General features: G+C 44.7%; 1 protein-coding gene across 2 annotated transcripts in view; it reads right to left on the minus strand.

The window, feature by feature from the left end:
- The window catches only part of LIPA (lipase A, lysosomal acid type), a 45,209-nt gene extending 29,416 nt beyond the window's left edge, over positions 1-15,793 (minus strand). The window contains exons 1-3 of one of the 2 annotated variants that reach the window (XM_047825795.1): positions 15,548-15,793; positions 2,554-2,665; positions 700-817 (exon numbers count right to left, since the gene is read on the minus strand). In XM_047825795.1, the coding sequence (XP_047681751.1) occupies positions 700-817; positions 2,554-2,664 (229 nt within the window). In that variant the 5' untranslated portion in view covers position 2,665; positions 15,548-15,793. Of the gene's footprint in view, positions 1-699; positions 818-2,553; positions 2,666-6,005; positions 6,163-15,547 lie in introns of those variants that run through there. The other variant, XM_047825794.1, reaches the window with a different exon arrangement.

Here is a 15,793-nt window from a genome sequence, read left to right on the forward strand (position 1 = left end):
CCAAGAGCTGGACGTTTAACCGACTGAGCCCCCCAGGTGCCCTGAGTGGTGAAGTATTCTATGTATTGTATGGAACTATCTGCATAATATTAAGTAAAAAATTCAAGTAACAAAAGAATTGACACTATATACCACCTTTTGTATTAAATCGGAAGCAGGGAAAAATAATCACCTATGTCTGTATCCATTTCTAAAGAAATTTTTTTTTAGAGCTAAAGAAATTAAAGAGATTTTGGAAGAATACACACAAAACTAGGGAGGTGAAGGATGAGAAGGGAGGGAGGTATTTCACTATATGTCTTTTTACTCTAAGTTTTGAACTATATGAATATATTGCCCATTCAAAAAAATCAATATTCAAACAGCAAAAGCGATTTACTTAATGCTCAAGACGTTTCATTAATAAGATGCTTCCTTAAAACAAGGAAAGCAAAGATTTCACATATCATCAAACAAAACTGACCTTCAAATCACTAAGCAAAATGTGAAATTACATAACCTGTCTTTACTTCTTCAAAAACAGTATTTTCATATGCCTTGCATAAATGTGACACGGTTAGTACTTTAGCCTAAAAATAACCCCCTTTCAATGTTTTCAGGTTAAATCTCAACTTGATTACTGACACAAAAACCAGCCAAATTCCAGCAGTGTAGGTACTTTCCAGAGCTTTCCTGCCTCACCACAGGAGACACCCATACCTTTGTCAGCAGGATTCTTCCTCCCATGAGGGATTCGGTGAAGGCAGAGAATATAGCCGTCTTTTGTCTCAACGTAGTGTTCCTCACCAGGGAATCCCCAGTAAGAGATAATTTCAGTCTACAGAGAAAAAGAATAATGGAATTTCTGCGCACAGAATCTGACAAGATCTCCCACATTAACAGGCAAAGAAGACAAAATGCCAGCAGGCATTCTCCAGGCTTTAAGAAATCAGTTGTTAGTGACATTTTAGTGTGCTCAACCTAGTAGCACCCCCCACGCAAGAGTAAATCCTCCACTGGTTTCATCCGGATCTTCTATTCACAGCTGTTGGATTAACCTTGGTTTCAACATTCTAACATGTTCTACACCACGCGTGTCTGATTTCACCACCACGTTGGGCCTCTTTGTTTCCATCCTGGCTCCCAGGTACAAGTAAACATTCTTCTTTATTTCTTTTCTAAATATGCCAGCTAATATTGTGATCTGCACGCATAAAATATCCTTATTTTCAGAGGTCCCTTCCTGGGAAACAAAGCGTAGCATTGATCTGTTTTTATCAATGAACTAATGAAATTACACTAGTAAAATACAGAATGGCAAGGTGGAGTTGGAGGACAAGAAAAGATGAAAAGCAGGAGATTGTGATCAAATTCACTTCTCCATAAGGAGCAGTCCATGGAGAAACTCTTAACCGGGAGCTCAGTAGAATATGGATAATTCAATTATCTAGATTTAATGTAAGTAAATGCTCACTTTCCTTTCCTCTGCAAGTATCTGAAAGAATTTAATTCTTCCATTTTTACAGAAAAAAAAAATTAAAGGAGGGGAGGAATAAGAAAAAATTGGGGACAAGAACTAAAACTTGACCCTAAGACCCTGATCAAGTTACATTCTCTTGACTCACTTTGGATTTATCAGCTTCTAACCGTGGTGTCTTGATTCTTCAGCTGAGTCACTGCTTCATCTATTTTAAAGTAACTACTGTCTCTAGTCATTTGTATTTTCCCATGTTTTAGGCCTAAATGAGATAGTTCCAGGTTTTATTGTTTCCTTAAGATTAATAACCTTGAAACGTTAATTTCAAATTTGAAATATTAATTACTCCACAAATTGTTTTTGCTTATTTGTTCTAACAAAACTTTTTTTTCAGATATTTTGATTTTTATATCGAACTGTGCTCCCTGGACATTGCTAATCACACTTCTTGTTCACTGTGTTGTAACAGCAGCACTCGGGGGTAGCATTCTTGCAAAGTTTTGATACGTTTTTATCCTTCAAAGAGGTGAGTTGGTGGCTTCATGTGGCCCACTTAACCGAATCTCAGAAAATAACTGACCTTTGTCACATGCATTTTTTTTTAATTTTTTTTTAACGTTTTATTTTTATTTTTGAGACAGAGAGAGACAGAGCATGAACAGGGGAGGGGCAGAGAGAGAGGGAGACACAGAATCGGAAACAGGCTCCAGGCTCTGAGCCATCAGCCCAGAGCCCGACACGGGGCTCGAACTCACGGACCGCGAGATCGTGACCTGAGCTGAAGTCGGACGCTTAACCGACTGAGCCACCCAGGCACCACCCGTCACATGCATTTTAAAAGCATCTTTCAGGGGCGCCTGGGCGGCTCAGTCAGTTAAGTGTCGGACTCTTGGTTTCCGCACAGGTCACGATCTCACAGTTTCGTGAGTTTGAGCCTGCGTCGGGCTCTGTGCTGACAGTGTGGAGCCTGCTCACGATTCTCTCTCTCCGTCTCTCTCTGCCCCTCTCCTACTCATGCTGTCTCTGTCTCTCTCAAAATAAATAAATAAAACTTTTAAAAAAATGTTGAAGCATCTTTGAGATTTCGAGAAACTTACCACATTCATATTTGCTTCGGGATCCACAGCTGCCAGCTTCCCTTTGAACGCCTCGCACTGCAAGGTCCCAAGGACCAAACAGAACACCAACCCCAGGAGCTGCATCTTCATTCTGTATAAAGTAGTCTATTGTTATTTGTCTGAATTTCACTGCACAAATTATGCCGGTAGATTAATGCTCCCATAAAAAGTTCTGAACCAGGCTTAGGGGCAAGTCAAAGTCAGGTTCAGGGGCAAACATGAGACAAAGGATTCCGGCCCTATCTGGAAACAGAAAAAAGTAAGGAATTATTATTTTTTTTACTAAGAAACCTCTCTACCTGCCATCCTCCACAAGGTTACCATGTGACCTTTGGAGCCCAGCACACCCACTCACCCTCTCACCACAAGGTTCAACAAATTGCTCCAGAGAAATAACAGAGAAGAGGACTTAGAGGATAATAGGCTGGAAAAAAGGAAGATCCACAAAATTTCAGAACTGGTTAACCTCCCACCTTTTCCCTTCTAATAATGATTTAACATTTTTAAGTTCTCATTTTTAAGTGCAGTACTAGTGCTTGCCTCCCACTGTCTACTTATTTCCGTTCTTGCCCAAAATTACACATCAGGATTCGAATTTGTCACCCAAATGTTCTGCTAAGTGAAATAAGCCAGATTGAGAAAGACAAAAACCACATGATTCCACGTATAAGTGCAATCTAAAAAACAAATGAATAAACAAACAAAAAGCAGAAACAAACCCATAAATACAGAGACCTACATAAATACAGAGTGGCTGTCAGGTGGGAGGTCCGGCAAAATGGGTGAAGCGGAGAGGGAGATAACGGCTTCCAGTTATGGAATGAATACATTACAGGGATGAAACGTACAGGGTAGGGAATGTCCTCAAGGGTACTGGAATAGTTACATGGTGACAGACGGTAGCTACATTTACGTGAGCATAGCATAACACACAAAGATGTTGAAACACTATGTTGTACACCTGAAATGAATGGCCCATTGTGTCAACCATACTTCAGTTAAAAAGTAACAATAAATTTTAAAAAAATAAATAAAATAAATAGGTCATCCAAGGAAAAAGCTGAAATGGAAGAAAGCCTGCAAGAGAAACAGGATAGAAGAACATCCTTTCTCCTTCTGAGACCCTCCAGAACACCAACAAAGATGATTAAGCTTCTGCCAGGGATGGTACAAAATCACAGCAAGACCTTGGGGATGGATGTTAAAGGCAAAGTGAGTCTCCCCAAGGAACCTGGATGATTAGAAGCAAAGCAGGAACTACAGCCTAGGCATCCTACATTTTTAAAAATATAATCACTTAAAAAAAAAAAAAGACGCATGCATGTATACCTATTCAAAGACTTGTATAAAAATGTTTAAAACAGCTTTGTGTGGGGGCGCCTGGGTGGCTCAGTCAGTTAAGCGTCCGACTTCAGCCAGGTCACGATCTCGCGGTCCTGGAGTTCGAGCCCCGCGTCGGGCTCTGTGCTGACAGCTCAGAGTCTGGAGCCTGTTTCCGATTCTGTGTCTCCCTCTCTCTCTGCCCCTCCCCCGTTCATGCTGTCTCTCTCTGTCCCAAAAATAAATAAACGTTGAAAAAAAATTAAAAAAAAAAAAAAACAGCTTTGTGTGTAATAAACAAAAACTGGAAAAGCGCAAATGTCCAAAATGGGTGAATGGTTATGGATAGGACATGAACATGATATATACATACTACTCAGCAATAAAAAGGAATGAACACACAGTAACACGGATGAATCTCAAACTAATTATGGTGAATGAAAGCAAGACCAAAACACAAGAAGAATAAATACATCTGAGTCTATTTATAGAAAACTCTACAAGCAGATCTAGGGCTGGCTGCCTGAGAAGAAAAGGGAAAGGAGGAAAAGACTGCAAAGGGGTATGCACGAGATGGGTGATGGACAGGTTCACTATACTGAATCTACCGATGCTTTTGCAGGTGTATGCATATGTCAAAATTTCTAAATTGTTCACTTAAAAAAGTCTTGTTATTGTATGTCAATAATACGGCTGTTTTTGAGATTTGTGCTTAACTGAGTAACCCACAAATCTTAGGGCATTGGTTCTCAGGAGATTACAAATAGTGAATTCTGCCAAAGCAAGCACTGCACTTAGTATCCAACAGCAGTGAACCCTGAACATCTACAAAGAAAGTCATGTTACCTTGAATCTGCACCGCCAAAGCAAACTCACTGGCCTTTACTCACAAGTGTAGACTTCTTTGTGGTGGTTGGAAAGGACTGCCTCGGCCCGAGCCATAAATTCAACCTCCCCAAAGTCCATTTTTACTAGGGAATGGGGTGTAGATTGAAAAGGAAACGGAAAAGTTGTGCCCACAATTTAAAACAAAGAATCATCTGGCAGCAGACTGTTTGCACTCAGTCCTGCCCTACAGAACCTGGGCCAGCTGTCCACGGAGAGGCTCCAGGAGGGCGACAGGATCTATCACCCAGGTAATTTTTCCTTCGGACACAACATTAAGCAAGCTTCTCAACCTAGGAGGAGTCAAGGGATTCCCGGAAGGCTGATGATTGAGAAGCTTAAATGGAGAAAAAGCCCCCATCCAGGCTGGGTTCTGTGTGCTTTCCTGGGTTTTCTTAGCAACTTTTATCTCGGGTCTTTCTACATTGTAACAATCCAAGTATGTGCTCGGCTGGCCCTCATTTCACCCCAGCCCATGTGCAAAGCGGGCGTCTGACTCAACTTTGAACCCCTAGGGCCCGAAGAGACGCCAGGCAAATATTGGATGCACAGTTCAGATTGGAATACGGGATAGGGAGTAGTCCAAAAGTTCAGTGGCTGGAGAAAAGAAAAACCGCAAAGCAGCCTTCCATTTTGCTTTCTAATAATGACACCACCACCACCAATAATTTCGGTTCCCATTTAAACTTGCGCTACTCGCCAGACACCGCCGGCAGCGCTGCTGAGCTGTGTGAACTACTCTGCGCAAATCTGGGGGGTACCGTTAAATCTTCTTTCGAGAGAGGCTGAGATTGCACCTAGGTTACGTACCGGAAGCAAAGTGGCAACGGGTTTAGAAGGAAGCTTGACCAGGGGAAAGGGGGTAGCTGGGAATCAGGAGTCTCGATTGTCACCGCAGTCCGCGGGTTCCGGACGGCTTCGCTGATCGGCGGCCGCTCCCGTCCAGGAAATCGAAGGGCTCCCGGAGAAGGGCGGGCAACTTCAGGGGGACCCCCCACCCTGAAACCTGGACCGCGCCGCCCGTAGAAGGGGCGCCCGCAGATGCTCCAGACAAGGTGCTCCAGGTGGGATGCTCCAGGCGCCAAGCGCAGGGGGTCCCGCCAGCCTGCAAAGGCTCACGGCGAGAAGGGGGGGGGGGGGGGGGGAGGGGAGGAGGGGGGCGGCGGCGCACATGGAGGCAGGGGCTGCCGCACCTCACCTGGCGGCGCAGCCAGAGTCCCACTCACCTGCACTGATCCTCCCCTGCAGCTGTCCAGAGCCGCAGTGCCCGCACGCGGAGCCGGGCACCTGGAGGGCCAGACGCGAGGGCAGGCGCTCCACCCTCTCCCCAGCTTAAGCTTTGTGCACAGCCAATCGGAGCCGCGGGCCTTCGGGAAGTGCGGCAGAGACCCCACCCTGCCCTGTGCTTCCGAGCGGCTCAACCCCGCAGAGCATGCGCTGTGGGCGGGCCCCAGCGGGGCGGAGGCTCCGCCTCCCAGACCCAGCAGTAGCCCAGGGACATCAACAGGCAGCGGAGGCTGCCTGCGCCCTGCCAAAGGAGCTCCTGCAGGGTTGGCACCCTCTGCACCTGCCATAAGGCTATGGGCTCTCTAAGTGAAAAGAAATAATATGTTCAGTATAAAGCGCTAAGCAATGTGTCTGATGCAAAGCAATCTTGCTGTACATTTTATTTTTATTTCTAAACTGCCAACCATTAAGACACTGCAGTGTAGCCGCCAACCAAATAAGGTCCCTGTTCTCCTGCTTACATTCCAACGGAAAGAGAGACACCATAAATAAATATATAATATAAAGTACTAGAAAGTTCTACAAAGAACAATAAAACAGTAAAGAGACAATAAAGGAAGATGCTATGTTATATGTAAGGTAATCAGAAAAGGACTCTGATGAAGTGACCACTGAACACAAACAGGAAGGTGACTAAGAACCATGTGGATATTGGAGAAAGACCATTCTGGGGTGAGAGAATAGCACGTGCAAAGGCCCTGAGACAGAATATCCTGATGGGTTCTAGGAAGAACAAATGTGGTAGTAGAGAGTGGTAGAACACGAAGTCTTAGAAGTAGCTGGGTGCCCTGCAGGACAATTTTAGAGAAGAAGCCAGTGGAAGGTTTCCCAAAGAAAGGCAACATACTCTGTCGGCTAGGGTCAACTATGGAAACAGGGAGACAAATTGGAAGGCTACTGCAATAGTCCAAGCGAGAGTTAATGATGGCTTGGACTGGGGCAGTGGGAGCAGTGGAGGTGGAGAAAAATACTCAGATTCAAATGGAGAAAGTACCATGAATTCAAAGGGAGTGAGCACCGAGAAGAGCAGCTTGGGAGGAAAATCAAGTGTTTGTTCTAGATGTGTTGATTTTGAGACACTCAGAGAATTCTCTCCGCCAAGGCTCTGCCGGCAACCTGAACTCACTCTAGGGATCCCAAACAGAAGAAATGGTTACACAGGTGGCGGAATTTCCAGGAAGCCAAACAGGGTTTGCACAAGCCCCGCAGAGACCAGCGACAGCAGGCAAGGCTGAGGCATTATCGGGGGAAGACAGTGTCACCAGAGACCGGAGGTTCCTGCGTTGAGCAGTAGTCTCTGCCAGAGACACTTCCAAGGCCGAGAGAGGAGAACCACACATCCTGTGGCTTGACCTGGCTCCCGCCCTCCGGTCTCCCACCAGTCCCTCTTTAGGCTCAAATGCAACCTGACGCTGGCTGACCGAGGACCCTAAGAAATGCAGGCTGCAGGGATCAGACCCCTCACCCTCCAAGACACAGAGCAGAGGACGGATGGAGAACGGTTCCAGAGACAAACTGGCAAAGATCAGCACTGGCACGCACACATCCAGTGTTCAAAGTCAATGACGTTCCAGGCTGGAGATTTAACGTGGGAATAATCTGCTTATAATGGTGTTTAAAGCCCCGAGGCTGTATGAGGTCTCCCAGAGAGGAAGCATAACTAACAAAAAATAACATAGAGACTCAGAAGATACGAAAGCTGAGAAGAGGGCACCTGGGTGGCTCAGTCGGGTAAGCGTCTCATTTCACCTCAGGTCATGGTCTCATGGTTCACGAGTTCGAGACCCGTATTGTGCTCTATGCTGTCAACATAGAGCCTGCTCCAGATCCTCTCTCCCTCCTCTGCTCCCCCTCCTCCGCTTGCACTCTGTCTCTCTCAAAATAAATAAATAAACTTTTTTAGAAAAAACTGAGAAGACAGTGAAGTTGGAGAATCGTGTTGGATGTGAAACCAAGTCAAGAGAGAGATGACTGCCCCACACTTGAGCACTGAAGAATGAGCATCACATTTAGCAATATTTCTGTGTGTCAGACGTTGTGCTAAGCCCTTTACGCAGAGTATCTCCTTCAACCGTCAAAACTACCTCCATAACCCCATTTTACAAGTGGGTAAATGGAGGGTTAGAAAGGTTCAATATATTGCCTCAAGTCACAAGGTAGAGGGTAGAGCAGTCCAAGACGCAGCCCAGGCAAATTAAGTCCAGGTTTTTCATCCATAAACAAACAAACAAACAAACAAACAAATATCCAACCACGAAGCCTTCATCCAAGTAAGGGAGGATTTTCCCCACTTTCTGCTTTGGGCCATTGTAAGCCACAGTGACTGGCAGATGACCCATACATTTAGTATAAAGAGAAAGCTTTACAGAAGACAGCAGGTGCAAGATGGTGTGTGTGTGTGTGTGTGTGTGTGTGTGTGTGTGTGTGTGAGAGAGAGAGAGAGAGAGAGAGAGAGAGAGAGACAGCGCGCGCACGTGAGCGCTCCAGTGATCTACCAAGGGTTCCTCTCAAGTCCTGGGCTGAGTATTACCCAGAGTCTGTATGTGAAGAAACTACACTAGACCAGGGAAAAAGACACCTGAGAGGAACAAATGGGAAAGTCCCCCAAGTTTACAAAGGATTGAGACTAGTTCAGGCGATACCGGACCAGAAGGGAAAAACCTTCTAACATAAAAGACACTTGCCAGTAGACTCAGAAGGATATTATTGCCCCAGCATGGGGCAAAATTATCCCTAAGTAAGCCTGCTTAAAAGTAAGAGTCCTGAAAGAGACCCTCGGTTGATTTTCACAAGACAGTACGGTGGGGAAGGAATCATCTTTTTGACAAATGGTGTGGGAACAACTGGATGGCTCCACGCACAGCAGTTAACCTCCACCCTTACCTCACAGCGTACACAAAAATTAACTGGGGGCACCTGGGTGGCCCCGTTGGTTAAACGTCTGACTTTTGGTTTTGGCTCAGGTCACGATATGACAGTTCGTGAGTTTGAGCCCCACTTGGGCTATGCTGGCAGTGCAGAGCCTGCTTGGGATTCTCTCTCTCTCCCTCTCTCTGCCCCTCCTGCTCATGCTGTCTCTCTCTTTCTCAACATAAATAAACTTTTAAAAAAATTTTTTTTAACGTTTATTTATTTTTGAGACAGAGAGAGACAGAGCATGAATGGTGGAAGGGCAAGGAAAGAGGGAGACACAGAATCGGAAGCAGGCTGCAGGCTCTGAGCCGTCAGCCCAGAGCCCGACGCGGGGCTCGAACTCACGGACCGCGAGATCGTGACCCGGGTGAAGTCGGACGCTTAACCGACTGAGCCACCCAGGCGCCCCAACATAAATAAACTTTTAAAAAATTAACTCAAAATGAACCATCGCCATAAATTTGAAATTTATGGGGAGATCAGAGAAAATATCGGGTTTGCCAAAAGGATTTCTTAAACAGAACATAAAAAGCACAACCCATGAAGGAAAAAAAAATATTAACAAATTGGACTTCTTCAAAATAAAAACTTTTTCTATTTCAAAAAATACCTTATAACCACAGTGAGATTCTGCTTCATATCCACTAGGATGACTATAATAAAAAAGACAGAGGGGTACCTGGGTGGCTCAGTTGGTTAAGTGACCACCTCTGGATTTCAACTCAGGTCATGATCTCGCGATTCGTGGGATCGAGCCCCACATCAGACTTCTTGCTGACGGTGTGGAGCTTCTTGGGATTCTCTCTCCCCCTCTCTCTCAGGCCCTCTCCCGCTCATGCTCACTCTCTCTCTCAAGATAAATACAAATAACCTTAAAAGAAACTTAAAGAAAGAAAGAAAGATAATAATACACGTGGAAGAGGATGTGGAGAACACAAAGCAGGCTGGGATATAAGATGGTCGGCTGCCTCAGAAAACAGCCTGTAGTTCTTCAAAAGGCTCAATAAACATACAGTTGCCTTATGACCTAGCAATTCCCATCCCGTGTATACACCCGAGGGAAATGCAAACTCGTGCTCACGTAAAAACCGTCCACAAATGTTCACAGAAGTATCCCTCAGAGCAGCCAAAAGGTAGAGACAGCGCAATGCCTACCAGCTGATGAATGGGTAAATGTGATCTATCTCTACGCTGGAATATTATTGCATAATAAAAACAAACGAACGTCTAATGCATGCTATGACATGGATGAACCCTGTACACATACTGAGGGATAAAAGCCAGTCACACGCACCAAAAAGGGAAAATAACTCCGTTTACATGAAATGTCCAGAATCGGCAAGTCTATCCCAACAGGAAGCAGATTAGTGGTTGCCTCGGGCTGGTGGGGGCAGGGATTGGGAGAATGTGGGCTGATGGCTAAAGGTTGTGGCTTTCTTTTTGCTGTGATGAAAGGGTTCTAAAATTAATTGTGGTGTTCGTTGCACAACTCTGTGGATAAACTGAAAGTCATTTAATTGTACATTTCAAAGAGTGACTTGTGTGGTACATGAACTACACCTCAATACACTGTTTTTAAGACTTTATAAAAATGATAAGGTATACTTGTTACAATTTAGTAACAGGACTAAAAACCCAGTCAAAAATGGGCAAAAGGTTTGGACGTGCCACCAAAGTAGATACATAGATGGCAAATAAACACGTGAAAATATGCTCACCATCATTAGTCATCAGGGAAATGCAAATTATAGTCATGATGAGACACCACTATTCTACCCACCAGAATGGCTAAAATTAAAAAGTGTAGACATCCAACTCTTGGTTTTGGCTCAGGTCATGATCTCACATATCATGAGTTCAAGCACGAGTCAGGCTCTGTGCTAACAGCTCGGGGCCTGCTTGGGATTCTCTCTCTCTCTCTCTCTCTCTCTCTCTCTGCCCCTCCCCTGCTCATTCTCTCTCTCTCCCTCCCCCCCCCTCAAAATAAATAAACATTAAAAAATAATGAAATATTGATACACATAGCAACATATATGGCTCTTAAAATAATTATGTTGAGGGAAAGAAGACAAAAACAGTACACGCTGTATGATTTCTTTTGTAGAAAATTCTAGAAAATGTGAATTAATCCACAGTGACAGAAAGACTATTACTGGTTGCTTGACAGGGGGAGTATCTTTTGGAGAAGAGAAGAGGTTGGATTCCAAAAGGGCACAAGCAAACTTTTAGAGGGAATGGATGTATTTATTATTTTGATTGTGGTGAGGGTTTCACAGCCATGCACATATGTCAAAACTCATCAAAATGTACACTTTAAATGTGTGCAGCTTAACCTTCATCAGTTGTACCTCAACTGGACCTGTTTAAAAAGCTGAATAGCGTCGATTCACTGAGCTCTTGCTATGTGCCAGATACTAAACAGTTTACAGAAACTAACTTCTTGAATCATTAACCACTTAGCACTTAACAGTAACCCGTTCTCGTTGTCTTTCTGAAGGCCAGGTGCCCTCCTGGGCGTCCAGGATTCAGAAGTAGACAACACCTGCCCCTTCCCTCAGAGTAGAGTGCAGGAGGCGAGGAGGTGGGGAACTGGAACCTCAGAGCAGGAAGGCCCAACTCTCCTAGCCCAGCTCTCCTAGCCTGTGGTCAAGAGTCTAGGTACCATATGGAGAAAGATAGGCTGAGTCTTCGGCCCTCAGAACTCAGAATGGTGTCTCTCCCTTCATGGACAATAGGTGGCAGAAGTTCCCCTAGAAAACTGGTTCTACATTTGGGACTCACACAGGGAGGTCCGGTCCCATCCGGTGCTTAGGGCCTTAGGGTCTCACAGGCCTTTGGCCCTGTTTTCTCCACCTTTTATCCCTACACAAGTTTCAGGGCTGAAGGTTCCAGGGGACTCCACTTCTCTGTGCTCAATAAATTCTAGTGACTGTCCCACATCCCAAAAGGAGGGCGTTTAAACATATCTTGTTTTGTTCTGTCTCTGAGAAGATGCTTCTTGGTAGGCAATGGATACTACCAAATGAAGTAGGTTTGGGGGTGAGGGGAAGGAGCTGTCACGGAGAATCGATGGAGTTTAGGAATCCGGGACACCCCAGGCTTTGACCTGAGAGGGCAGAATCGAGCTCTGCCTCTTCCTTTTCCTCATTTGGGCTTTCCAGTTAGTTCCAGCACAAAAAGCAAATGGTGGCCGGCAGTGGCACATTCCAGCACCAGAAGAATTTCTGGAAACGAATGTACAAGGAGCCATTGATTCCCAGCACACAACTGCCTTTGATTCCAATTAGTGACATTTGTAGATACCTACTAAAGACCATCCCCAGCTGAGGGCACTAAAATGAATGAGTCCAAGCCTTCGGTGCCTCAGTAACTTGGCATGATGCCTAGTCCAGAGGTCAGATCCAAAAGCCTGCAGATATGTTTCATCTGCCAACATAGCTGGTATAGAACATAGAATGTTCTAGAAATTTGAATTAGTGGATGCCAATGAAAAATCAAAAGAGCTTGCATAAAAATCTATCACTCTGGCTTCTGTTAAAAAATGTAAAAAACCTTATATCTTCTATATCTCATCTATGATATGCCTTTGCCGGTCCCATATCCTGTACCCCCAGCCTGCCAACTTGGTGAGCATCTAGCCATCTTCGAAGATTTGGTTCAAGCAATCCCTTCTCAAAAAAATCTGTTTCTCCACTTCACATGCTCCTTATCTCACCCCAGATACACCAGTTCCAGATGAGTCTGTCAACAACGAATTGTTAAAATAAAACACTGGTCAAAATCAATATTTTGAGTAACTGATATTTTTCTCATGCTTTAGTAACTTGGTGGACACCGTGCATCTTTTAGTAATTTTTGTTCACTTTTCAGCTGTTTCTGGGGCCTTTCCTTGCCTCAATTTCTTCGGCTGTAAAATGGTGGATTATCAGAGTCCTCATCTACTAGGGCTCTTAAGAATTTTTAAAGGAGTTATACATTCCCATGTCTTATATTTTAAAATACATAGGAAGTGTTTAAACTTTGTCTGGAAAATAGTAAGTAATCATTCGTTATCAGTTGTTATTTCTGTCTATTACATAAGTACTATTCTTGTAATTCCACAAGTAACCCAAGTTAATTGAAGCAAAAAACAGAAAATGAGAATAAGTAAAACAAAAATCTACAATAATCTCACTAAGAGAAAAACGTTGGTAACATTTACTATCTGTCTCTCCAGATCTATTTCCTGCATACATGATTATATTTTCCCAGAATGAAATACTTTATATATAACATTTTATACCCTAACTTTTGGGGATTGTGTGTGTGTGAGTGTATGTGTGTGTGTGAGAGTGTGTGTTAGTTCTAATTTATTTTGACTTAATCAGGTCATCTGATTTTTCTGGACATATCTCTGAGATTTAAGTACGATTTATTTCTAGGGTCCTGTCTAAAAGTATACTTAGGGAAAATACAAGTTTACAGTGTTGCCTCTGGCCAGAGTCATGCAGCCTTAGTTACAGTTAAAGAACCGTGTAAAATTGCCTCAGGAAATAATATAAAGTTGCCTCCCCAAGAATCTGTGGACTGCTGTTCCGCCTGAAGTTAACACAATGTGTAGTTTTCAAGAAAAGCATAATAGCAGTTTGCAGGTTGGTAAGAGTCACAGGATGTAGCACTTCGGCCCTTGTGCCCACAGATGACATCACTGGTGCAGTCGGCCAAGAACGTTTTGCAGGTCCAGGGCCCTGAAGCAGGACGACCCCCTCACTACAATCACACCCAAAGGAACAAGATGACCAGAGAAAGAAAATACTACAGCTGACCTAACCTCTCATCAGTCAGCATGATCCAAAGCCGAGACCCTTACCCTGAACTTTCACCCTTTAAAATCACCTGTTTGTTAGCCTTCCGGGAGTTCAGAGCTTCGAGCATTAGCTCCCCATTCTCCTCGCTGGAGCCACACCAGGAGCCTATCTTGCTTCACCACCAAAGCACTGTGTCAGTTTTTCCATTAGCTAGCTGCTCATCGGCTGGACAGTTCTCGCTTGGTTTAGTTACAAGAGTAGCCAAAAAGTAGCAATGACCTAAATGTTCTTCAACTGAGGAATGGGTAGATAAAAATGGGATGTATCCATACAATAGACAGATATCGGGTAATATATCCATCTACAGTGTGGACAAACCTTGAAAACATGCTAAGTGGAAGAAGCCGTTCACAGTTACACATATTGTCTAATTCCATTTATAGAAAGAGAAAGTAGATTCCCAGCTGGCAGGAGCAAAGGCAAGGAGGATACGGGCAGTGAGGGCTCATGGGTACGGGATTTCTTTGGGGGATGACGAAACTGCTCTGGAATTCAACAAATCAGATAGTGGGACTGTTTTACCCCATACCATTTAGTAACTCTATGCCAAACCACTGAACTGTGCACTTGAAAGGGGTGAATGTTACGGTCTGTGAATTACATCTCAATAAAGCTGCTAAAAACCATGTGTGAGTTGAAGCAAACTGGTGTCAGAAAAATTTGAGCTGTGATACACATCAGGGTGTAGCCTGGCGGTTTATCACTTTTACGAATCTGGGGACTCTAAGTTTATGGTTTCTATTACAATTTTCCATTCCTTCTTAGTAGTTTAGCCACCAGCAGGTCTTTTTATTTTTTAACATAATTTATTGTCGAGTTGGCTAACATACAGTGTGTATAGTGTGCTCTTGGTTTGGGGGGTAGATTCCCTTGATTCATCACTTACATACAACACCCAGTGCTCATCCCAACAAGCGCCCTCCTCAAGGCCCATCCCCCATTTCCCCCTCTCCCCCGCCCCCCATCAACTCTCAGTTCTCTGTACTTAAGAGTCTCTTATTGTTTGCCTCCCTCTCTGTTTGAAACTTTTTTTTTTGTTTACTTCATCACAGAGAAGGGACAATAGAGCCAAGCCCTAAAGGAAATGGGTGAGCTAGGCCTGTAGACGTTGGGGTGGGGGTGGGGGCATTCCAGGCGGAGACCTGGCAGGTGCAGAGGCCTGACTGCCCCAAGCATGTTCCATCCAGGGGGCCAATGAGGCGGAGGAGGAAGTAAGGACATGGGGAGGCCACCGTGCATGACCTCATAAATCCTTGTGAGAACTTAGGCTTTAACTGATTTGAAAATGTTTTCAGGGGAGAAGCCAAGATGGTGGAACAGCATGGAAGTTTTTTGTGCGTCTTGCATCCATGAAACACAGGCAGACCAACACTAACCCATCCTACACACCTAGAAAACTGATTGGAGGAGTCACACAACAATCTGCACAACCTGAACCACAGAATTCAGCAGGTATGCGGTGCGGAGAAGTGAACTTGGGGAGCAAGAAGGCACAGGAAGGGAGGTGCTTTCGCAAGCAGAGAGAGGACAGAGACGGGGGGGGGGGGGTGAGAATACGGGAAAAGCACCCTTCCTCAAAAGCAGCTGGAGAGAAAGTGGAAAATTGGAGACAGCCACAGGGACTAAACTAAAAAGGGAAAAAGGAGAAAGGAGAGGGTTTCAATTCCATTAAGACTGTAAACAAGGGGGACACAAAAGGCTGCAACTCCGCAGCTCCCTACCTGGTGGTGCTCTGGTGAGAATGGCGAATCCCCAGGAGCAGGGTGGGGTCCGGGAGGTTCTCGGGCCACACGGGGAAAAGCGGTTCCACTGCTGGAAGGACACTTGGTGGAGACGGTTGAAGCCCCCTGGTCCCGGCAGACCCCAGAAAACGGCCACATTCGCTGGGGCTGGAACAAGGTCCTTAAGGCTGAAGTCTGGTGCCAGATGTGTGTTGTGATTTTCCATAATCCCTGAAAAGCACCTGC

The sequence above is a fragment of the Prionailurus viverrinus genome, chromosome D2 (genome assembly GCF_022837055.1).
Source record: "Prionailurus viverrinus isolate Anna chromosome D2, UM_Priviv_1.0, whole genome shotgun sequence".
Taxonomy (NCBI): domain Eukaryota; kingdom Metazoa; phylum Chordata; class Mammalia; order Carnivora; family Felidae; genus Prionailurus; species Prionailurus viverrinus.